The following is a 25,497-nucleotide window of genomic DNA, read 5'->3' as shown; positions in this document are numbered from 1 at the left end:
TAGAAACATTTATGATGTTATATTAGACATTTGTAGAAGACAATAAAATTAGTGTAACTGACTCTTAGTATTCAAGACATTCTTAGTACCATGTGACATTTTTTTGAGTTGGAATTTGGGGCATAGTCTCTTGACAACCAAAAGTATGAGGTTACTTATAACAGTTTCTGTTACACCCAGCACCTGAGAAAGAGTCAGTGCTGACTAGATACCTGTTGAAATGAACTGAATTGAACAGATATTCAACTCATTCTCATTTGCTTATATTTTACAAGAAACAGTTTCTCAGATGCATTTCCATGGAGGATGTGGAAAAAGGTAGTGAAAATGAAATACCTTCTGATTCTATGGCATGGTAATAGGAAGTTATCTTGATATATAAGGGTATCTAGCTGTTAGCCCATTCTAAGAAAATGGTGTGAAGGGTAGTAATTCAAACTATTTCTGAAAACTACAGTTTTAGTCCAGGGAAGAAACCTTGGATTATAGTTCATTGTTACCAGTAGACACTGGACAACCAAAAAGATTAACAAGTCAACAAAATGCTTGTCAGGAAGAGATTCACACTAAATCAATAGTGTGATCTTATTTTTTATTAAAAATGGGGCATATCCATGTTATGCTTTCTACTATTCTAGTTCCCTGTCATGGAAAAGGTTTAACAGAATTTGGAGGCTACACAGACAGAATGGTAATGGGGTAACTTCAATGTGAAGATAGTCTGAAATTTAGATGATAAATTGATAGATTAAAGAGAAAAAAAATCTATGAAAGTGATTTATTTAAAGCAACTAAAATCTATAAAATCATAAGCAGTATGGCAGGACAAATACTCTATTCACCTAAACCTAAAACTATTAGATTCAGAGGTTTGATGATAAAGGATGTAAACACATGGTCAAACTGCTGGGTTTGATTCCTTTCCTGCCCATTTATAGTTCTGTGTCCCTAGGTACCTTATTTATCATCTCAGGCCTCAGTTTCTTCATCTGCAAAATGCTGCTTATAATAGTAACTCTCTCATAGGGTTGTTATAAGGATTAAAGTTTAAGAAAGAAGCAGTTAAAACAGTAGCTGGCACATCGTAAGTCTGTGTATATTCATACATATATGTATATATATAGACATATGCATGTTTTAAAGAATTTTCCATATTGGTTAGGTGGACCAAAAAAAAGTAGATTTAGAAGAATTTTGATTGATTTATGGATGATTCCAAAAATTGGCTATTAGGAGTAATTCATCTTTTAAGCTTGCATCTTCACAGTACCCTACACAACATCCTTCTAGCCACCATGAGAAACTGAGACCCTGGGCTGGTTGGATCAGACGTGGCCCCCAAAAAAGTATGTTTCTCTTTTTACTGAGATGCTTCATATAGAAAACCACACAATGCTTTTTTATTATTTTTGAGGCGGAAATAATAATAGAGCTATCATCCCCTGCTGCTTCATTTAATGGTACTAAATTGTCCTAAATAAAAAACTCTTCATTTGGTAATAGAAAAATATGGCTTCAAGTAATAGAAACAAGCCCAAGCTAACTGAGTTAAGCAAGATCTCTGGCCAGGAAGAGTAACTGTTGAGATATGCATCTTGTTTTTCTAAGCAAATGCTCCTACTTCAGAATCTGGTTGGACCTTAATCTGCTTACCTGGTTTAAGCTGCCCAATTTTCAGACACGTAGTTTACATTTCTGGCAATAGTGAGTGTGATGAATGTTTTGGTTATTATTGCTCTTAATAATAAGTATATGGCTTTCATTACAATAAACAAAGGTCTATAAGGGCCATAGACCAGACTGTTTCACCATTAGAATGTGCTTATTTTATTTTCATCATTTGCTAGTATTTTTGTTCCTAATTTTGGAAGAGATCTTTCAGTAGGGAGAGAAAACATTGCTTTCCAATCAAGTATTTGTAACCATTTTAAGTAGTAGAATCTGCCTGGTAAAAAATTATTTGGTTTCTATGAAGACAGTGTTTTTAGCACTGGCATTTTTGAACTATCAAATTAAAATAGAGCTTTTTAAATATATATTTACCATGCTCCTTTAGCATAGGATATTCTGTTAAAATGTGGTCAAAGAGCCTTCCAAACATTAATTTTCATTATTTTGACATCTTTTTATTTCAAACATAGCCTTGAGGTTTCTGTACTTTTCTCGTTTGTTTGTTTGTTTTTACTTTTCTTTATGGATGCTTGTTGCCTTCCAGTCAACCTTAGATTCATGCTAATTGTACCCCCTCATCACTGTAGCAACTACCTCCTCCTTGCCTCCCACACCCACTTCTCTTCTGCGAGACTTTGTTCTATCCATCCTCTTTTGCTCTAGAATCTTCAATCTCAGTTGGCTTTTCCCCCTAATCTCACTGTTTCTGCAAGTGACCAGCCTCTCTCTTTTCTTCCAGTCCTTGGCAAACCTCTTGAAGGAGTATTATTACACTCTACGTCTACGTCCTTACCACCCTCTTTGGGTCTTTGAAGTCTGGTTTCAGTGTCTACCATTCTGAAGAAATTGTTCTTTCAGAGGTCATTGGTGACATCCTCAGACCCAAAAGCCTTCACTCTGACTTCATCCTCTGCCACTGCTTCATGCCAGTTAACGTAGTTGACTGCCTGGTGACTCCCTGAAATTCTGTTTTTGGCTTCTAAGACACTGGTCTTTCCAAGTTCTCTTTCTATTTGATAGACTGCTTCTTGTCTACCTTGCTAGATAGCTTATCCCCCTTTGAATGTAGACATTTGCCAGGACAGGCCAACTCCTTGCTTTCCACACTATTTCTCCACTGGGACTTTCATCTACTACTGTTTCAACTTCCCTTCTTTGCTGAAACTCCCAAATTTTTACCTTTAGCCAATGCTGGCCTGAGTTCCATCTAGTCCCATGTATGCGCTTACTCCTAGATATCTCACCAGATCCTCAAGCACAGGATTCCAAAGCCAAACTCTCTTGTCCTCTGCCAGTCTTCTGATTGCTCTTATTAGGACTAATCTTCCTGTCATCAGGGCCCACAACAATTGCTGGTCTAGTCATTGTATGTCTTGCATCTTTAGAACATGTAACATACTCCACTTTACATCTTATAGCATAATCATTATTTCTTCATTTTTCTCATTTATTGAGGTGTAATTTATTTTTACTAAATGTGCACAAATATTAAGCATACAGATTGATACATTTTACATATGTATATATCTATATAATCTCTATCCAGATCAAGTTATAGATTTCCAACTCTGCCACTGGCCTGCTTTGTGCCACATTCCAGTTGATATCCACTTTCTTACTGAGAGGTTACCACCATTTGATGTCTATTACTGTAGATTAATTCTGTCTGTTTTGGACTGCATGCATGTGAACTCTCATATTAATGGAAATGCAACTTCATATAAATAGAATTTACATTGCCATCAGAAATGTATGCAAACTCTAGTTGCTTCACTTCTTTAACATTTGGTAATGTCTTTTTAATTTAGCCTTTCTGGCCAGGCACAGTGGCTCACGCCTATAATCCCAGCACCTTTGGGAGGCCAAGGCGGGCGAATCACTTGAACTTAGAAGTTCAAGGCCAGCCTAGACAACATGGAAAAACCCTGTCTCTACAAAAAATACAAACATTAGCTGGGCATGGTGGTGCATGCCTGTGGTCCCAACTACCTGGGGGGCTGAGGTGGGAGAATCACTTGAGCCCAGGAGGCAGAGATGGCAGTGAGTGAAGATCATACCATAGTACTCCATCCAGAGTGGGTGACAAGGCCAAGACCTTGTCTCTAAATAAATAAATAAATATTAGCCTTTCTGGTAGGGCTGTAGTACTCCCTCATTGTAAATTTAATTTATATTTCCCTGATGATTTATAATGTTGAAACTCCCTTTCACATGCTCATTTGCATATTCTCTTTAAGGCCCCTTGAAGTCTGTTTCTTTTATATTGGGTTGTCAGTCTTATTTTTTATTTAATTATTGCTTTGTAGGAGTTCTTCATGTATTCTGTATGTATTGCTTGGTTATACGTAAGCAAATATCTTCTCCCAACCCGTAACTTGCCTTTTCATCCCATTGTGTATTTTGATTAACATAACTTATTTACTTCAATAAAGTCTTAATTTTTTAACCTTTTATGGTTGGTGACTTTTATGTTCTTTTCAAGAAATTTTTACCTTCTTCAAGGTCATGAAGATAAAACTGAAACACAGAAAGGTTAAGTGGTTTGCACTAAGATTGTGGCAGACTGAGTTGTCCTCAAAACTTTAATTGTCCCCATCTTCCTGGGTATATGGATGCCCAACCAGACATTTCTAGCTTTTCCAGTACTGAGAAGTGGCTATGTGAGTTTGGATTGCATCAGTGAAATATAAGTAGAAGACATGGTCATCCCTAACTTGAAAGCAAGACACTTTTCATGTATTTTGCCATTTTCCCCACCCACGCCCTAACTCCCTACCATGCACTATAACAGAGATACGGTAGAGTTTCAGTATTGATCATGTGGATGAAGACAACGCTGAATGGTCTCATGGAGCGGAAAGATTTTTAACTTTATTTAGATAATATTTAAGGTTATTTAAATAATGTTTAGATAATTTAAACCTTGTTTGAATAATTAGAGTATATTTAAGCGTAAATAAACACATTTTGGGGACTCTTACTGTTATTTAGACTTAACAAATATACAGTTGGTTAGCGTATAGTGGAAGCAGCCCTTCAACTCAGATCTTCAGCTTCTTGTACTCTTAATACTTTGTCACATTATCATAATGCTGATGGAATGGTGTGGAATAGTTAAGTACCTATTATCTATTTATTTATCTATTTATTTATTTATTTATTTATTTATTTATTTATTTATTTTGAGACAGAGTCTTGCTCTGTCACCCAGGCTGGAGTGCAGTGGCGCAGTCTCAGCTCACTGCAAGCTCCGCCCCCTGGGTTCATGTCATTCTCCTGCCTCAGCCTCCCCAGTAGCTGGGACTACAGGCGCCTACCACACCCGACTAATTTTTTGTATTTTTAGTAGAGACGGGGTTTCACTGTGTTAGCCAGGATGGTCTCGATCTCCTGACCTCATGATCTGTCTGCCTCGGCCTCCCAAAGTGCTAGAATTACAGGAGTGAGCCACCGCGCCTGGCATACCCCTTTAATTTGACATCTGCAGCTCTTTGTTTGCTGAACCTAACATTGCACCCATAGCTTCCACTGTTTTTTCACATTATGTGTACTTAAGCCAAACCATGCTCCTTGCTTTTTCCTGAATTTGATTGCTCTTTTTGCCCTAATCTCCTTCCCTTATGCTATTAAGTCCACCTATAATGATTTTTGTTTTCCCTTCTCTTTTTCTCCTTGTCTGAACTATGTCTATCTTTTAATATGCAACTCTAATGCTACCTTGACCCATTAGGGGATCAAGCCATTCCTCATCCCCTAATCAGCGATCACTTCTTTTTCCACCACCTGAATGCTTTTCTCCTCCTGAGGTCAAGGGCCATATGTGTGATCCAGTGCCTGGCACATGGAAGGAACTCAGTAAGCATTTTGAAATGAATGAATAAATGAACTAGATGATAAGTGAATTTTTCAGGTACTGAAACTGCCTGTTGAATATTTGTAAATATTGATCTGGCCATGCAATGAGTATGGCCAAGGATTTTTAAACTGTCCAGTTGGTTTTGTGTCTTCTCTATCAGTGAAGTTCTGACTCGGCAGTTCTGAATCAGCAGAATTTCTGTGCTGTATCACTTTCATCTTCCATAACATAGCCCATGCAGCCGGGTAAGTCAGTACAAATTGCTGACATAGTATGACCATGACCTCATTTGACCTTTTAGCAAATAAGACCTTTCTATTATAAAGTGAGAAGACGTGTACGTGGAAAAAGAGATGCTATTTTCTATTCAAGGCAGATGATTTGACTTAGAGAACTGTGTGACAACTGGCTTCACTCGTGTTCTCTTGGCATCTTAACAGAACATTTGAGCCATATTTGAAATACCATTATGTTCCTATCTGCAAGTTCCACTGTTGGAGATTCTCATTCGGTATGTTTGGGGTTGGGCCCAGGAATCCATACTTTTAAGTATCTCCCCAGGCAACAATGATGATCACTTAGATTTGGGAACCACTGGCAGAGAAGGGTTAAGAGCTCAGATATGAGAGTCCTTGAGTCCTAATTCTCCTCTCTAGTTACTAGCAATGTGATCTTGGGAAAGTTACTGTCTTTGAGCTTCTTCAGGATCATTATCTGAATATTATGTGGACAATAATATTACCTCCTTTAAAAGGTTGTTAGGATTAAATGAGATAATCTACTGCACTTAACACAATGTTTGACAGTAAATATTTAATTAAATGTAATTGTTATTATTATCACTAATTATCAAGTTCTTTACAAGAGACCTTTCTTTGTATTTTTTGTATAGAATATACAAAGTAGAATCTAACATCTACAAAAACAATTCCTATTGTGTGTGTGTGTGTGTGTGTGTGTGTGTGTTCTTTTTTTTAATGGGAATCTTAATTTAGCTTCAGGGGTTTAGTTAAAATTCTATGTGAGATTACTCTGACCCCATTTACTCTTCATGAATAATTTGCCAGTTAGCAACTCTATACTTAAAAAAATTATTGGAGAACTTTAGTGTGTATGTGTGTGTGCATGTGTGTCTGTGTGTGTGTGTGTGTGTGTGTGCGCGCGCGCGCACAGGCTATCAAAGGAATGCTTACCCGGAAAATGTAAGACCAAATGTTCTAGTGCAGCATTTCTTGAACAAGTAGATGGCTAAAGTGTCATAATTCAGGAGCTACAAGTTGAGCCTGTGGGTGAAAGACATGCAGGGAGACACCTATTTCAAGTTCTGGCCTCTTCTCATAAAATTAATTTTTTCTCTGATCCAGTATCAAACAGAAAATGGAGTAGAGGTACTCTGAGCTAGGGTTTGGTGGTGCTACCTGCAAAATAAATTGAATTTTGATTGTATGTATACACTGTACCATGTGCTTGTGTATGTTTCATGTATCCATGGAGGAATGATGTGGAAGCCTTGGGTCAGGTGAGGGGGGCTGGGGTGTGGGTGGAGTCATGGTATCAAAAGGATTTAGAGCCACCGCTGGTACAATAGCTACTTGTTAACAAACTTACTCCTAAGAGTCACAGTGAATAATGGAAAGTCAGATTTTCATGCAGTAATACTCATTCATGGCAGGGCAAGATTTCTTTTAGGTGAAGCAGAAACTCTCTAGAGTAAGAGAATGAGTAAATTTATTTGAAAAATCTTCTTTGCATAAAGAAATAATATGGCTAATAATGGGGTATGAAGTATGTCATGTTTTTCATCTGTATAGATTAAAAAGTCCATCACACTGCTAATTTTAACTCATAATAACTTAAAGTTGCTATCAGTTCTAGTTAATTTAGATAACCTCAGTGTATATTTTGCCACATTTTTATTCCATTTCCATTCAACTGCCTATTGAATTCTCAAATTGCATGGAGAGTAGGTGATGAGAGTCGTAGTCTGCAACCCCTTTCCTGTTCTTTCACTTGAGTGAACCCTTCATATTCAGAGTTCATTTATCATTGTCAACAAGAGCTGTTGTCATCTGACCAGAACAAATGAGAAATTTCAGTTCTTGGGGCAAAACGCATATTCAGAGCTGAAATTTTGATTAAGTATAAGGCTGATTGGTTAACAGTGAGGGGCTTCAGTGTGGGGTCAGCTCACCCTTATTGCACATTCAAGTACAATATTAGGTATTCTTAGATGTCCAGAACCTGTGAAATTCTTAATAGAGTTGGTTTATACATTGGTTTGACTTATAAGCACTTAAATCTTGTCTAAAAACCTGTATGGATTTCAAAGGCTTAGAGAGGATTAAAAGGCTATAAAAATTTAAATAACTTCATCCAGTGAGTATGTTTACCTAAATGTGTCATCAACCTTCTCAGTTTTCTGGTTAGAAAACTGGTTTGGGACACACTGACTCACACTGTCGACTGATAGAATGCAAACACATTCAGAATTCACACTGTCGACTGATAGAATGCAAACACATTCAGAATTCTCCTGGCAAGACTAATGTAACAAAAACAGGGTTCTGGGAGCTTTTAGAGGTGAAATGTTTCGTTTCTTCAATAAATCTTCCTATCACTAAGAGCTTTTAAAGTAAACAAACACATGTCTTCACAGTTGTTAGGTGCTGGGTGAAGTGGCAGATGCATATTGTCATATCCAGTACCCCTTGCCACTTTCCAAGGAAACAATTTTTATAGGTGACCTGGGGAGTATTATGTTTTAGCCCTTAGATTGACAAAACGTAATACCCTATAATTCTAACTATTATCTCCATATGTAAATAAACATTTTATGGGGTTTATATTTTCCCTTTGGCCTATAGATGTCAAATTCTTTGCCCAAATAATTACCTATATTCTTCTCAGGACCCTCATGCAAAAAAGTAGATAACTAGAATATTTTTACCCATTTTGTAGATGGAAACATCAACACACAACTAGTGTTATTTTTCTTAATGTTGCCCAACCAACTTGGGCCCAAACTCAAATAATGGCCAAAGACAGTTATATTCTCTAAGTAAGGTTAGCTGAGCAACTCTTTTCAAGGATGAAGAGATGGAGACTGGACTGTCTTCTTGGCAGAGCTCAGGGTACAGTTAAAATAAATAGACGCTCCTGTTTCTTTCTCTTTTCCAGTTGGTTATATCTCATTGCCATTTGTTCATTCACATGTTGCTGTAATTAGCCAATTTTAGGCTAGGCAAAGGGATTAGGTAGCGCATTACACACCCACATCTCCCTTTCTGGGATTTAGGATGAAATGAGATTTATTTTTCCATTTGCTTCATCCGAATGGAAATGTATTTCTTCAATCCTATTTGGCTGTAAAGTAAGTTTTTATCGGGAAGTTGTACAATAATGGATAATGTGAAATCCATTTCTCTTGGGTGTTTTGCTCATAAGAGTTTTCTGGTTGTTGTTGTTTTTGTTATTGTTATATATTATATAATAACGTATATATTATATATTATTATAACAAAATAATAATTGTTATTATTAAGTTGTTTCCAAATTTGACTCTAGACACACCTAACACAAGGCCTGTATACACTGTAGGTTCTCTCACAAATTGCCAGTGGTGGGTTGAGATTTTTCTGCATGACGAATGTCTCATGGTCTCAGGATAAAGGGGAAATCCAAAGTTGTGGCATACAGGGTCTGTATGCCCTGGCTGTAACATACTCATCCTCAACAGAGGCTTAGCTCCACAAATTTATCTTTTTAATGTACCTGTGAATGCATTTCTCTGCCTGCTAAGTCTACTCAGCCTTGAAGCTAATTGCTGCCTGCTGGGAAACCTTCACATTCCCTCCATGCAGAACTAATCCATCTTTCTAATCAGATCCTTGAGCACTCTTGTACGTGCCTTTGTTACAGCTCACAATTAATTACCTCATACTACTTACGTTTCCACCTGGGCCTCAAAGACAGGATCCATGTCTTCATTTTTTTTCCCTAGTTCCTAGTTCCAAGCATAGTGTTAAGTTAAATGAATGAATGGATAATAAATATCCCCATTTTCTCTCTTTTCATATATAACCTAAATGTTCGTTCTTTTTTTTTTTTTTTTCCAGCAAATAATCATTTTCTTTACGTTATTTCTTTTTGGTATATCTTCATTTACCTTTTTCCAAGTCTTTATTCTTTGCTTCTTAATGACATTAAAAGTTTTAACTTTTAAAGTGTTAAGAGGCCGGGCGCGGTGGCTCAAGCCTGTAATCCCAGCACTTTGGGAGGCCGAGGCAGGTGGATCACGAGGTCAGGAGATCGAGACCATCCTGGCTAACATGGTGAAACCCTGTCTCTACTAAAAATACAAAAAACTAGCCGGGCGAGGTGGGGGGCGCCTGTAGTCCCAGCTACTCGGAGGCTGAGGCAGGAGAATGGCGTGAACCCGGGAGGCGGAGCTTGCAGTGAGCCGAGATCGCGCCACTGCACTCCAGCCTGGGTGACAGAGTGAGACTCCGTCTCAGAAAAAAAAAAAGTGTTAAGAACACAGCGAAACTTTATCTCATGAGAAATCTACATTATCATTAATAGTTTTATTATCTATCTTGGTCATTTAAATCAACCAAGTTACACATCCATCCTGACCTTTTTGGTTTTATTCAGCCATAAAAAGGAATGAAGTGTACTGATACGTGTTACAACATGTCTGAACCCTGAAAACATTATTTTAAGTGAAAGAAACCAGGGACAAATAGCGACATCTTGTATGATTCCATTTATATGAAATGTCCAGAATAAGCAAAACCATAGCGACAGAAAGGAGATCAGTGGTTTCTAATGGCTGTAGTGTCACTGCTTAATGGGCACAGGACTGCTGCTTCTTTTTTCTTTTTTTCTTCTGAGACAGGGTCTTGTTTTGTTTCCCAGGCTGGAGTATAATGGCGTGATCTCGGCTTCCTGCAGCCTTGACCTCCCTGGACTCAGGTGATCCTCCTACCTCAGCCACCCAAGTAGCTGGGACTGCAGGTGCATGCCACTACACCCAGCTAAATTTTGTACTTTTTGTAGAGATGAGGCTTTGCCATGTTGCCCAGGCTGCTCTCAAACTCCTGGGCTCAAGCAGTCCACCTGCCTCAGCCTCCCAAAGTGCTGGGATTACAGGCATGAGCCACCGCACCTGGCCCACAGAGCTTCTTTTTAATTGACAAGTAGTATTCCATTACATGGATATACCACAGTTTTGTTTATCCATGCCTCAGTTGATGGACATTTCGGTTGTTTTTACTTCTTGACTATCATGAATAATGCTGCTGTGAATATTTGTGTACAGATTTTTGTGGACATGTGTTTTCATCTTCTTAGCTCTATACCTAAGAATAGAATTGCTGAGTTGTATGGTAACTGCAATGGATTGAATATTTGTGTCCCCCCAAACTCTTATGTTGAAATCATAACCCCCAGTGTGATGGTATTAGGAAGTGGAGCCTTTGGGAGATAATTAGGTTTTGAGGGTAGAGGAGCATTCATGAATGGGATTAGTGGCCCTTGTAAGAACTTTCTCACCCACTTTCCACCATATGAGGAAACAAGGAGAAGACAGCAGTCTACATCCCCAGAAGAGGGACCTTACCAGAATACTGCTAGCACCCTCATCTCCAATTTCCACCTTCCAGAACTGTGAGAAATAAACTTCTGTTGTTTACGAGCCACCCAGTCTCTGGTATTTTGTCTTCATAGCCCCAGCTGACTAAGGCAATAATTCTACACTTAACTTTTTGAGGAACTGCTAGACTATTTTCCAGTGCACCATTTTACATTACTACACAGCAGCATATGAGGGTTCCAGTTTCACATCCTTGTCAATACTTGTTATTATCTTTTTGATTAAAGTTATCCTAGTGGATATGAAGTGGTATCTCTTTGTTACCAGTGATTAACCCATTTCTAAAGGAAAATAGAAAGTAAGAGGCATTTGAAGTTATTAAGAGTCAGTTAACCAAAGAATGTTGAATAGGAAATAAAAATAATACAATCTAAAGCTCATAAGGTGGCCTGGCTAAATGACTTGCATCTATAAATTTGAATAATATGGAACCACTTAAAAAAAGAATAGGAAAAGTATTGTATGATCTTCATGAATTGCTGATGTATGCTTGTAATAATCTTTTTAAACATAAATACAAGAAACCATTCACAGTGGATTATCTTTGAGGAGTAGGAAGTGAGAGGAGGGCTATATGTGGGACCCTGAAACATATATGCAAGATATAGAGTGAAAAAGCTTGAATTGGAAATTACTTATTTTTAAGAAAAGAAAAAACATAGAAAACACATATTCAGTCTTATGAATCTTGCTAATGCATTTCTTCTGAAACATCTTCTGAAGCTTCAAGTTACCTGTTTGTCAGGCATCTTGGATATTTCAGAGTGTTATTGAGAAAATCATGGAAATAAATGGAGTGTATGTGTATGATAAGTAGGGAGGAAATATAAAGAAGTGAGGATTGGCAAGTAGAAATTAAGTTAAATGGGAAACTAATGTAGAATTCTCAAACACTCCAAAGAGAGAGAATTTGGTAAAGTGGGCCTTAGATCCCACTATTTTCAACAAATCAGACTTTTCAGGACCATGTAGGGCCAGTACTAAGTGTTGTGAACTGTTGCCAAATATGTCATGTGGTGAGAAAGGTGAGCCAGGATCCTGGATTTGGACTCTAAGGCTTGATATAGGATATATGAAGGAGGAAGCCTCAGACATTTCAGAGAATGAGCAACGGAAATTTTTTATTTTTGGAAGACCAGTGATGCTAGGCTATGAGAACCTGAATTTGAAAGAGAAAAGGAAATATACTGAAATTATATTGACAAGGTGAAAAAACTCTTTCAATAAAGTGTTGTAATCTTTAAGTGTTTTTTTGATATGTTAAGATTTTTTTTTCCAGAAGCAACACATCTCTAAACAAAACCCAAGTCAGTGGGAAAGTCTGATTCATGTCATTAACATTCACTTTATACTCTTTATAACATCATATCATGTTTAAATTGAGGTCAGATTCAAGATTAGTCTCAGGTAGAGTTATAAAGTAAGAAATTGGCTCTCTTCTTCATTGTTAGTAATGGTATAAATATCTTTTACAACAGGCAGTTTAGCTATAGGTTTTATAATCCTTAAATAGGTTCATAACTTTTGACTTAGCAATTTCATATATAAGAATTCTAAAACAGGGCCAGGCATAGTGGGTCATGCCTGTAATCCCAGCACTTTGGGAGGCTGACGCAGGCGGATCACGAGGTCAGGAGATCGAGACCATCCTGGCTAACACAGTGAAACCCCGTGTCTACTAAAAATACAAAAATTAGCCAGGCGTGGTGGCGGTGCCTGTAGTCCCAGCTACCTGGGAGGCTGAGGCAGAAGAATGGCGTGAACCTGGGAGGCGGAGCTTGCAGTGAGCAGAGATCATGCCACTGCACTCCATCCTGGGTGACAGAGCGATGCTCCGTCTCAAAAAAAAAAAAAAAAAAAAAGAATTCTAAAACAATAATCAGAAAGGCATAAAAATTAATTGGAATATGAGGCCATTCAGGATAGTGTTCTTTATAATAGTGACAAAGGAGGAATATAAATGCCCACAATAGAGAATTTGTTAAATAAGTTGTGATGCATCTGTGTGATACAGTAGTATTCATCTACTTTAATTGTGATGTAGAGTAGTTGGTGATTTGGAAAAATGGTCATTTTGTTTTTGTTAGTGAAAAAATATTGAATATAAAAACTACAAAGTATGAGTTGAGTGAGTTGCTTTTAGTGATGAGTTATTGTCTCTGATGTGTTTAATCTTAAAATCCCCTTTTAGGATCATTTTTTTATTCTAGCTCCATGGTAAGAGCACCATACACTCTTACTTCTGCCTTTTTGGGGGTAGCTCTCAAGCTCATTCTGCTTTCCTCATCAAAATGGGCTTGTCTTGTATTCCATTCTCCCATGACCATGCTAACCAAAGGGAATGAATCCAGAAGCTAATTCATGATGAGAGATTAATGGAAAATAATAGATTAAAATGTAGCCAACTTTTCCTACATTTCATTCACTCATTCAAAAAAATATTTGTTTTACCTCTCCCATGTTCTTGGTCCCATGGAAGGGGCTGTGTAACAAAATATATCAAAAGTAAGCCCACTTACCTTAGAGTAGGAATATTTGATTTTTCACAATAACTTTAGACAAGAAGATGCAATTAGTGTGAGGATTTTTGACAGTGGCAAGTCAGAGGAGCACTGGAGTCTTTGGATGTACTTAAAAACCCTCACTTTGGTTCAGTCTTGATTTCGCATATTTGGAAGGCTACGTTTTTCATAATACCACCAAACTAACATTTCTGTTTCTCTAAGTAGAGTGATTTACCAAAAAGAAGAAATGAGTCTTAATGGTTAAAAAAAAAAAAAAAATTCACAGAGCACTGTCTTGCCCAGCTCAGTGTTATACAGTGTTAGATCATTAGGACATTCAGTAATTCTCCTACACTAAAGAAAATAGGATACAACCATGCCTTGGGTATGAGCCCTTATTTGTGCCTCCTCTGTATCCTTTGTTGTCATTAGCCTGCAACTTTGCATTGCACTTACTTGATTTTGTGTCTATCTCCCCTACACTAAACAATATGCCCCTTGAAAGCTCTTATTAATTGTCACATTATTAGAACCCAGAATAGGGTCTACTTAAATGCTTTCTTGGCAATTCAAAAAAATGTGCCCATTGGTATCATGCAGAGTACGTAAGTAAACTACTTTGAAGAAAGGCAAATTTGAAGAAAGATACGTATAATGGTTAATTGTATGTGTCAACTTGACTGGGCCATGGGATGTCTGAATAGCTGGTTAAACATTATTTTGAGGTGTATCTGTGAGAGTGTTTCCAAAGAGGTTAGCATTTTAGTTGGTAGACTGCCCTCCCCAGTGTGAGTAGACATCCTGCAATCTATGGAGAGCCAGAATGGAACAGAAAACTGAAGGCAGGTTGAATTAACTGACTGGATTAATTGCGCTGGAACATCAATCTTCTGTCCTTGCCACTCCTGATTCTTAGGGCTTTAGATTGGGAATAGAATCTATACCATTGACTTTCTAGCTTTCAGGTCTTTCGGCTACATGACTGGCTTTCTTGAGTCTCCAGTTTGTAGACAGCAGCTCATGGGACTGCCCAGCCTTCAGGATCATGTGAGCCAATACTTTATAATAATGGTTTATACACACACACTCACACACACACACACACATTCTGTTTCTCTGGGGGACCCTGACAAATACAGTGCTAATGCTCACTGAGTGCTTTGTATGTGCTAGACACCATACTTAGCACTTGCTGTGCATTATATGATTAGTAATCACAAGAACCTATGAGATCTCCGTCATTTTTTAAACAGATGGTGAATTGGAGACTTAACAAGATTAAATGCTTTGCCCAAGGTCAAATAGCCAGTAGGATCAGATGAGAGGATGGGACCATGCTTTATGGTCCAGGCTCCATGTTTGTTGTTCTAACTCGAGTCTATGCTTTTAACTCTGATACCCTGTGCTCTTCCATAAGGCCTTTCTGTTCAGTGATATTCACTCATCACTTGTGCCAGCCATCATCTTCATGGCTGGCCAAGGCTGTTTGGCTTCATCTTCTCATCTGAGGAATTAATACACTTGCCAGGAAAGCTTACCTGTGAGTTGCAAATTCAGGATACAGTTTAATTCTAATATCCCACCTTGATTTTCACTTATGAGGCAAAAATTTCCATTTTGATATGATTTAATGGCTCTTTTTCCTCTTTATATTTTTTAGTCCAGATGGAACAGAAGTTTGAGGTTGCCTTTCCACATTCAGTTTTTGGCTACCTGTTTTATAGGGTTGTTAAACTAGTAACCACCAGCCAGTGAGTAGATGTATTTATAGAGTATTTACTGTATGTCCTGCATTCTCCTAGGGCTGTGCGGGCTGTTGGATAATTGCTGTCTTTAATCTCCTTTTTGCCTGATCTTCCACAGTGTTGCAACAGTGGTGTCGGTGCCACAGAATGGACACCTGCATTCTTCCTAAATTATCTGCAGATTATTTTGAGCGTCTTGTCTTTTCAACTGTATTTTAGTTGTGTGTTAGATTTATCTTGGACCTCCCGTAACACCAAGCACATGGTTTGAGTACCTAGGAATGATTCTAGGGAGAATAGCATCAAATATATTGTCAGGAGAACTGGCTTCTGGTCTGGCTCTGCAACTATTTCACTGGAAGATTTGGTGACTTTTTTTATCTTGGACTTGATAGGCCTCACTTTTCTCAATTCAAAAAATCAAAGCATTGGTCTAGATTGCTAGGTCTTTTCTAGCTTAAATTATTGACTTCTGAGATTTCTATAATTTTTTACAGTTATCTGATAGATTGATTCATGGTGGTTGTATTAACAGGAATAAAAAGGTTGTGAGTAGACTTCGATGTGCAAAGGTGATATTAGGTTCAGTTCCAAATATGTGGAAGCAGTAGGGTATACCGAAATCTAGATGTCCTTTAAGAATGGACACACAGATTTGGATTTAAAGTTTTGGTGGTAGTCACTGTCATTCTCACTGACCTCTTTTGGTAGTAGAGTTAGAATCCTAGACTTGAGGTAAAAGGTACTTGTTCATGACAGTCACATAATCACAAATTTTTAGGTGTGAAAGACACACAGAAATCATATAGCCTGCCCTTGTTTTTTTTGTTGTTTTGTTTTGTTTTGTTTTGAGACAGAGTCTTGCTCTGTTGCCCAGGCTGGAGTGCAGTGGTGCGATCTCGGCTCACTGCAACCTCAGCCTCCCGGGTTCAAGTTATTCTCCTGCCTCAACCTCCTGAGTAGCTGGGATTACAGGCACGCGGCACCACACCCAGCTAATTTTTGTATTTTTAGTAGAGACAGGGTTTCACCATTTTGGCCAGGCTGGTCTCGAACTCCTGACCCCCTTATGTCCCCGCCTTGGCCTCCCAAAGTGCTGGGATTACAGACGTGCCCCACCGCGCCCGGCCCCTTGTTTTATATACAAGAAAACTAAAGATTTTAGGAATGGAATTTGCCAAAAGTTATACATAGCTGCAGATCAGGTCTGCAGACCAGACTCCCGCTATCTCTAAGCTCTCGGTTCATCCCTCATAGGCTTGTTAGTGTTTTCTTTTTAGCGTTCATAGTATTCTTTTGTAAGCAATAAATTCACTATCGTGTACATTCAAATACACATTCAAAATTATTTGTAAAATTTAGTTCAAAAAACTAAATTTCTGGGTAGGAAAAGCAATCAGGTAGTATTGTCACTCTATGTGAATTTTGACCTCTGAAATTAAAAGGCATTGTATGGAAACCGCTGAATTGTGCAGTTTTAAGAGTATGGTTTTGTGACATCTGTTGAAAGTTAAGTCATCATGTACCATCCTAAATGGTTTTTTAGTACCCACATGAGGTAATTAATCTCTCTGCATCCCTTTTTAGATCCTGTGTTAGGTCTAGCATGTATCCCACAAGGCTGATCGTGTTGTAATTCTGTATAGAATTACAATAACAAAATATGTGTTTGTGGTGGATCTCCATTTTGTTCTGGTAAAGAACTAGATGCCCATGACAAAGGTCAAGTGGAGATCTGGCATCCATTTCAATGCTTGCAAGACATAGTCTTGAGAATATGTAATACAAATAACTCCTTGCCAAAAAAACTGAAAGGAAATGATTGCATTTGAGTACAATGTATTCTACAACAATAGTTTAGTGTGTATGAAATTTAAAACTGCTGGCTTTCAAAATATTTTTTTAAGTAGACTTTATTTTTTTTAAAGCTTAGTACCCACTGTGTATTGCTTTGTGGGATATCCTTAAAAGCTGAGATTTAAGACCCAAGAAGCTGAAAATCTTAATGGCACGATATTGAATTCTCTAGTAAAGTACTTTAGTTTAATGTGTTTATTGATTTCTCCTGAATGTTCTGTCTTCATGAGCATTAATGTTATTACATTAGTTTACCATAGTGGTGCCTTTTTTTCTACCCGTCATGAACTCGTAATGTCTTAGAAGAATCAGTATCGGGTCTTAAAGCCTGCAGTGGTGTCTTTGTTTTACATAATGAACAAATATTCAGGATTGTATGTAGGTGAGGACTATATCTACCTTATTCGCCCAGTATCTAGTATGGGACCTGGCTTGCAGTAGACATATATATTTAATCAATTATTGTTTTTGTTTTGTTTTATTTTGTTTCAGTTAATGAATGGCAAGTAGCACTAGCTCCAAACTAATGAGTTTAACCTAAAAATTGGAGAAATTAACTCATTCATTTACGTATTTCAAAGGAGTATCCAAATCCTCTAGAAAGAAAATTTGATGTTTTTGAGAGAAGCCTTTAAAAGTGGTCTGATTTACTCAGTTAACAGTAGGGTCAAATATGGCTCAAGCAGTGTTTTAGTCACCTTGTCTGATGGCAGTCTGGAAAAATAGGCCTGTCATAATAGAAAAGGATGGATGGTGAAAATACTTGTTTATAAAGTTGTTTCAGACAAAGGGAGAGATGAAAGTGCTTTGTTCTTCATTAAAACTTAACAACAAAGAACTTCCCAGGGTGTGGTCAAGGCAACAACACTTGAAGCTGGACCCCTGGTGACTTTCCTTTAAAGGGCTCTAAGGCCTCTGCACCACTGTTCAATCCAGTCAAACTTGGACAGAAAAGGAACAATAGATTAATTCTACCTTGACTCCTTTCTTTGTGGCTTTTGAGAAGCTACCATTTGAACTTCTGATTTACAGAGTTGAACTATCAGTGCTAACCTACTTGGCCAAGATTTTATGAAAAGTGATTTAAGGCTTTAACAAAATCCATGGTTGAAGCCACAGTTTTATACAGAGCTGTCATAACAATATTTGTTTCCTGCTTTAGTTGTTGTTTCAAGACCAGAAATGCAGTAACATATATGGGTAGCATACATAGTTTGTTTTAGTATTCTAAGAAAGAATGCATGGTTTAAAAAAAAAAACAACTTTTTTTTTTCCTTCAGAGCCTTTTCCTCCATTGAAACTGAAAAAGAAAAAAAAAATATGCAAGCTTTTTTGAAAGTACAGGCAAAATTGGCATTTCACTTATGGGAAAATTTTGCAAAATTACGTTGACTAAAAGTGACTTTTGTTTTGGCTTTCCTGTGAAGCCATACAGAAAGGCCAAAAATTATTGGCATTGCTTTTGTGTGAAAAACCTTTTACATAGACTCCACCTGTAATTCAGCCAAGTACATAATTCAGGTCATTGGTGACACACGTATCCACATGTTGGAGCTGGTCAGTGAAAGTTGTCATGAAACGTGGATAGAATATTACCATATGGACAGACCAAACCGCACAGATTACAGCTAAGGAAACTTTGCATTAACATGCTTGGGAACAGGCTTTCCTGAGCCGATCCCTGCCCCCACCCACCCTCAGTGGGAAAACCAATTGCTTACTGATTACGACAGCGACATCATTTGGCAAACATTTTGGCCTGAGCTCAATGTGTGACATCAGTCTCCTTTAGGGTTTTCCACATAAAACAAATTCTCCAAAGAAAACACAGAAATTGAGCCTTAATTTGAAATCCATTATTACATCCTCTGAGGTCTCATTAACTACCTCAATCATGTATTTCTTAATTTTTGTTTCATTTCCAGGTAGATACAAACCAACACTTAGAATGTGAGCACAAAACCTTTACCGTGTTTATTTCAGAGTTTCAACCAGATAGCCCTTTGTATCTATTTTCAACCAACCTCCCTTTTACTGGGGTTATGATATCTTTGTTTCACTGCTGGGAGGGTTGCTACTTTGGGAGTGGTTTACAACACTTTGTTTGAGGAAGGAAGTAAACATTGTTTTTTGACCCTTCAGGATAAGTTAGCCTCACTTTTGTGCTAGGCAGCTGTGTGCTTGAGAGAAAGCACTCTCAGTGAAGTTGGAAGGACTCAATCATGTTGTGTTTTGCCATGTCACTTGAAAACAAGGCACGCTACAGGTATTTCACAGTCTTGTGTGTAAGCACCTCCTCTGAGCATTTATTTACCTGAAGTCATTAGTTTCTCCCACTTCCTGTTTCGTTAGATAGTATTCATTTAATACTACTTTGATGCACATGGCTTTAAAGCAGGTAGAAGTCAGTTATGCCTTATGAGGCCTGCAGTCTCCCAGCAGAAGGCAGGAGAGCAGGAAGGGTGGGTGTGAATGGGCCCACAGTACCAAGATACGGGAATTGTGATGTTGTTCAGGCAAAGCAAGGGAAGTCACATTTGCATCAAGTGAGTTGAGAATAAGTTTAATATTGTCACATTCAAAGAATTCCATCTGGAAGCTGTTCCTTGGCATATAGAAACAGATGAATATTCTCATATCTTCTGGAATGGCTAAACAGAGAGTGATAGACACTTTTTCCTACTTCTTGTTAATTGCATGTTCATTTTAATTATTCTTCAAGGCAAAGAATCCTATAAAGGAAACTTTATATCCTATAAAGCAAATCTCTTAAATTCTTTCTCTTAAATTCATTTTATATATTTAGAAATATATTATTCATATATTGATTCAGTGGTATACACTTTACATTTTTCCCACAATTTTTCTTTTCCTCCAGCCCATGGCCTTTATTCCCACTGATCTTTTGTTCCCATTTCTCAGTGTTGTTCCTCCTTGCTCTCTTGGTTTAAATAATCTTTGCCATCTGCCTCCCAACATTCCCGTATAACTTCAGGATAGCCCCCTCCCAGCCTTCCTCCAGAAGATAGTGGAGATACACAGTGAATATCAGAACTCTCCTCCAATAGCCCTTCACATTCTCACCATAAATCTGTATCATCTTGCCTTTTCATTAATGTGGTAAGCCCCCTGGGCAGGGACAGCCTGTACCTCTTTGTTCTATTCCAGGCAACACTCTGACCGTGGTCAGTAAATGTTCATAATAATGAAAGATGAAAGAGAGTATCTGTGTTCAGCAAGTTAGTGCCAAATAAGTATGGCGGCCAAATGAGGCCACTAGTGCCAAACCACAGAGGTTCAAAATAACGTTTAATATAACATTGTCTCATTGAATAACAAATCTTATATTGTAATGTCTGAGTCAAATCTTCCTTTGGTGTCAGATTTCTTGTGCTCCTTTAATCTGCCCCTGTGGATATTTCAGAGTTCATGAGGAGCAAGTTAGTAAGACCTTTCCCCTGCCCCTCTCTCTGCCATGTAGTGAAAAATAAACCTCCTGGAAAAAATAGAGTGAGTATAAGTGCCATGGATTCTCTGGCACTCTGAACAAATGTCTACCATAAAGTATGTGGAAAATAAATGAAAGTTTGCTATTAGCCTGGATATTGAGGTAACTAACTTACGTTCCCTAGCTGAAGTATGAATTGGAAGTAGTTGAATAAGCCATTTGAGATTGGTTACTTTCCATCTTTTCAGTATCAATAGAGAGGGTTAATTGTCCTTTCAATTTCATATGGATGCTTATACTGTCTACAGTGGTTCAGAATAGAGGGTCAAGGTAGAACAAAATAATCTACCCTACATATGATTAGAAAATATTTACCAACCAAACTCTCCTTTTTTTCAGCCGTACTTCTCAAAATACTAGTTCACATTTTAAGTTTCTACATTCTTATTTCTTATTTTGTTTTTCAAAGCATTGCAATTTGGCTTCTGCCCTTACCGCTTTATTGAAATGGCTCATTAAGTTCCTCAGTATCTTCTTCATTGCCAAATCCTGGGACATTTCATTCTTTTCTGCATTATGTGGTGCTATTTGACTGTTCACTCTCTTTTTAAAGTCTTTGCTTGCTTCATTTCATTGCCTTCTTTTGTCTTCTGGTTCTTCTAAGCTTCCACCATTTTTTTTTTCAGCTTCCATTTTCAACCCCTTTTTCTTCCAGAAAACTGCCAAGCCTTGAGGTATTCTAAGGTTCCCTTTCAACATTCTCTCTTCTCACCACATCAACACCCACAGTTTCACCTATCACCTACTGCGGATCCATATCACCAGCCCATCCTTTTACAGACCTTTTATTTCTGACCATGGATTGACTTTATACATATTATTCTTTACACCAGATACTGTAATATACCAAGGTACCTCACACTCAAGGACTAAACCAGGACTCATCTCCTACCCACTCACCAAGTATAAACCATCCTGCCTGATCAAAATCCTGCAATACAGAAAACTGTGCCCCATTCCTGTATTTCATATGTTCCTGAATAGCCAGGAGTGCGTCTCAGTAGCTCCTTGTTTCCCTTGCTCTTCTCTCCCGTCTAACCAGTCACTAATTCATATTGACTAAACATCATAAGTAGTTCTGCGCACACCCCCTCCTAACCTCATGGCCATTGGAACACATCCCCTTGTCTTTCTCATCTGGATATTTGCCTCCTATGTGAGTTTCCTGTGCCCAGTCTAAAGCTCCTCCAGTTGTTCCTCCATGTTCCCTTAACTGTTCTTTAGGAAAGCATAACTGATCTCTTATTTTCCCTTTCACAATTTTCCATTTGCTCCTTCAGGCCAATAGTATAAAGTCCAGCTGCTCAAGGCAAGCCTTTCCTTTTCTCATCCTACAATCATGCCCTTTGCTGTAGCCATGTGAAAAGCTTGAGTTCCCTCAAAATGCAGGTTCTTTTCCCACTTCTATACTAACATACTTATTTCACCCCTTCCCATGAATATAGTTTTCATTCTTGTTTGCCTAGGGACTAGATCCCTATTGCATGGTCTTTGCAGCCTTCACAGGGCACTCCCTTCAAGAGTTAGGGGCCCAACATTTATGGTTCCACAGTCCTTATCACACATCTGATTACCCATACGTTGTACTGATAATGTCTTCAAACATATCCTTTTCCTCACCCTGGACTATGAGATCTTTGAGAACAGAGACTGTATCATATTTACCTTTGTATCCCTGACACCTGGTACAGTGGCCAGCTCATAGATTGCAGAATGGGACATTCTTTTGTCCAAAGCAGCCTTACCTTTCACATTCCTGTTCTAGTAAGCATATGAATTCATCACTCTTCTCCATGTATTCTTTATGTTTTCTCTTTTCTTCCTCCAACTCCAATATGGTTTGCCTATGGGATTTTTCTACCACTAAAAGCTGTCCCAGGATTCGTCTGTAAGATTCTTTATGTTTTTCCACAACTTTGTCCAACTACGAAAGAAAACACATTTATAGCCTGTTAACAAATTGTTTATATACAGCCATCTTTCAGTCTTTTAGAAATGTCCCTGTTTTGATTAATTCAGCAATGGGTTTTTCTGTTTTTTCGTTTGTTTGTTGTGAAACAGTTTCACTCTTGTTGCCCAGGCTGGAGTGCAATGGTGCGATCTTGACTCACTGCAACCTCCGCCTCCCGGGTTTAGGCGATCCTTCTGCCTCAGCCTCCCAGGTAGCTGGGATTACAGCCATGCACCACCATGCCCAGCTAATTTTTTTTGTATTTTTAGTAGAGACAGGGTTTCTCCACATTGGTCAGGCTGGTCTTGAACTCGTGACCTCAGGTGATCTGCCTGCTTCGGCCTCCCAAAGTGTTGGGATTACAGGCGTGAGCCATGGGAGCCACAGCGCGTGGCCAGCAATGGGTTTTTTATCTCCTTGTTTAGTGTTTATTCTCTTTTAATTGATACTTTTGGGTGCATTTCAACATAAATGTAGTCTTTTTATTGTAATCAAATTTTTCTTGAGAGAATAATCTGTGTCCCTGTGGGTATCAACAATTTCCACATAACCTCTTTCTGGCACTCTTATGTCTCTGTCCCGAGGAGCTACATTAAAGGAATGACAGGAAGTTAGAGAATCCTTGCACAGTGTTGGATTCGCAGCTGCCCTAGCTGATCTTTCTGCCCCAGCCCAGCCTATAGTTCTCTCTACCAGTATATGCCTCTTGTATCGCTCTGCCAGGACATGCTCATGATTTTCATTTTATTATACATCAAAGTATTTCCATTAAAATAGATATATGGATAGATAATCTGTTATGCGTTGGTGTAGTGTGAGTGTCACCAAATGTAAGCACTAAGTCCTTTCTGATTTTCACAGCACCATACTTACATCTTTTTTACAAAATGATCAACCTGTGCCTCTGTGCCTGATATACGTGTTTGTCTCCCCTGCTAGACTGTGAACTCCCTGAAAGCAGGGCCTACATCCTTTTTATTTATTTATTTTATTTTTAATCCTTGGTGTCTAACAGAGTGCCTTGCTTATAAGAGGTGCCCAGTTTACAGATTGAAAACAAAACAAGCAAGCAAGGAAACTGAGATTTATTTATTTATTTATTTATTTATTTTATTTTTGTTATGCATCTGCCTTTATTGTGAGCAGCATGTGGGACACTTCCAGCAGTAGTTTAAAAAATTTTTTTTTGATTAGCAAAGGTAGGGATTCAGAGAAGCTGTCCAGTTGGTACCCTTAGGAGCTTATCCATGGATGCTTAGCCACAGCAGCAGGACAGGACTCCATAGCCTAGGAAGAGTGAGACCCCCAAGGACATGAGGAGCGTGTGGCAGATATCCCAGGTGCACAGGACTCCATAACCAGGAAGAGTGAGACCCCCAAGGACATGAGGAGTGCGTGGCAGATATCCCAGGTGCACAGGACTCCATAACCAGGAAGAGTGAGACCACCGAGGACATGAGGAGCGCGTGGCAGATATCCCAGGTGCACTTGGTGGAGATGGAGGTGACCTCATAAATGAAGAACCAGGCAGTAAAGAACATGCCAGCGGCCAAAAGCATCACAGTCAGATGGAGTTAGACAGCCAGGCTCATTGGACTGGTTTATCAGCTCCTGGCCTTGAGCTCCATTTTTGTCTGGCACAGGGTAAGCTGCCACCAGAAAAACATGTTGGCAAGAGCTAACTCAGGATCTTTTGCTAGTGATAAATTAAGATCTATTAAGAACTTGGTTTTGAAAACACTCGACTTTCTAGATTAATATAGATGCAGTAACTGATAATGTTGATTGATTTTTACAGTTTGCATTTGTCATAAAAGATTTAGAATGTGTGACTCAGTGTGAATTTAAAACCAATTTAAGTTGTGTATCCTAAAGAGCATGTGTTTGACTAGAAATGTACTTGACTAGAAATCTGGGGCACAAAATGACCTAATCATTTCAGAAAAAGAATACAACTGAGGTGTCCCAGCATATAGGACCCAATCGTTTCTCTCTGACTTCTAAATGCTTAAATTCACAAAATACGTGATTATGCCACACTGCTGTTGATGATTTTTAATAAATGTAGCCAGTCCTTTTGTGAAATTGACACTGCTATGTTGTATTGCCTGCTGGCAGAGGCATCTTCTGAGAGGGGGGCTCTTGTATTGATTGTCATGGAAGTGTGTCTCCAACCACTGCAGCCCTCTGAAAATTTTATCTTCAGTTGCCCAAACATTAGAGTCCATTGTAAGGAAAATTCAAATCAACTCCTTTTGCAATTTGAGAGTGAAATAGTGATAGGATCAGCTTTACTTTAGGGAAGTTATTAGTTGACTAAGAAAATACATTCAATTTAATTTGTCACAAGATTGACCTTAGAATTAATATATGAATAATTATAGTAGGTATTCAGTAAAGCATAAATGAATTACTAAAAGAGGCTTTTCTAAATCCAAAAACAGTATTTCCTTGGAAAGCTTGTTGTAATTGTCAAGATATGTATATTAAACTTTATTCAAACCAAAGAGAGAAAATAGAAGGTTTATTTAACCCACTCTTTCTTTCCATTGTGTTTTTTTTTCCCTGTATATGTTGGTGGTTGTTTGAAGGGAACGGGAAGGAAGACTAGAAGGAATCAGTGCCCTTCATTTATTCTGTGACCCCTTAAGTGGTCTCCCTTCCTCTAGCCTCACCTCCTTGCAGTCTGTCCTCATCACTGACAGCATGATTTTTCACCAGTGGGACTTCACTCTCCTGTTCAAGGCCAAAA

At 38.3% G+C, this 25,497-nt stretch overlaps 2 protein-coding genes across 2 annotated transcripts in view; one reads left to right on the top strand and one right to left on the bottom strand.

The window, feature by feature from the left end:
- Nucleotides 1-25,497, top strand: part of CMSS1 (cms1 ribosomal small subunit homolog (yeast)) — a 397,344-nt gene that overhangs the window by 84,736 nt on the left and 287,111 nt on the right. The gene's annotated exons all lie outside the window — the stretch shown is intronic.
- Nucleotides 1-25,497, bottom strand: part of FILIP1L (filamin A interacting protein 1-like) — a 310,971-nt gene that overhangs the window by 69,250 nt on the left and 216,224 nt on the right. Inside the window, exon 4 of the mRNA XM_011999904.1 lies at nucleotides 22,540-22,718. Coding sequence (XP_011855294.1) covers nucleotides 22,540-22,718 — 179 coding nt within the window. The remainder of the gene's footprint in view (nucleotides 1-22,539; nucleotides 22,719-25,497) is intronic.

Source organism: Mandrillus leucophaeus, unplaced genomic scaffold (assembly GCF_000951045.1).
Source record: "Mandrillus leucophaeus isolate KB7577 unplaced genomic scaffold, Mleu.le_1.0 Scaffold608, whole genome shotgun sequence".
NCBI lineage: Eukaryota > Metazoa > Chordata > Mammalia > Primates > Cercopithecidae > Mandrillus > Mandrillus leucophaeus.
This window is presented reverse-complemented; position numbering and strand designations above follow the sequence as displayed.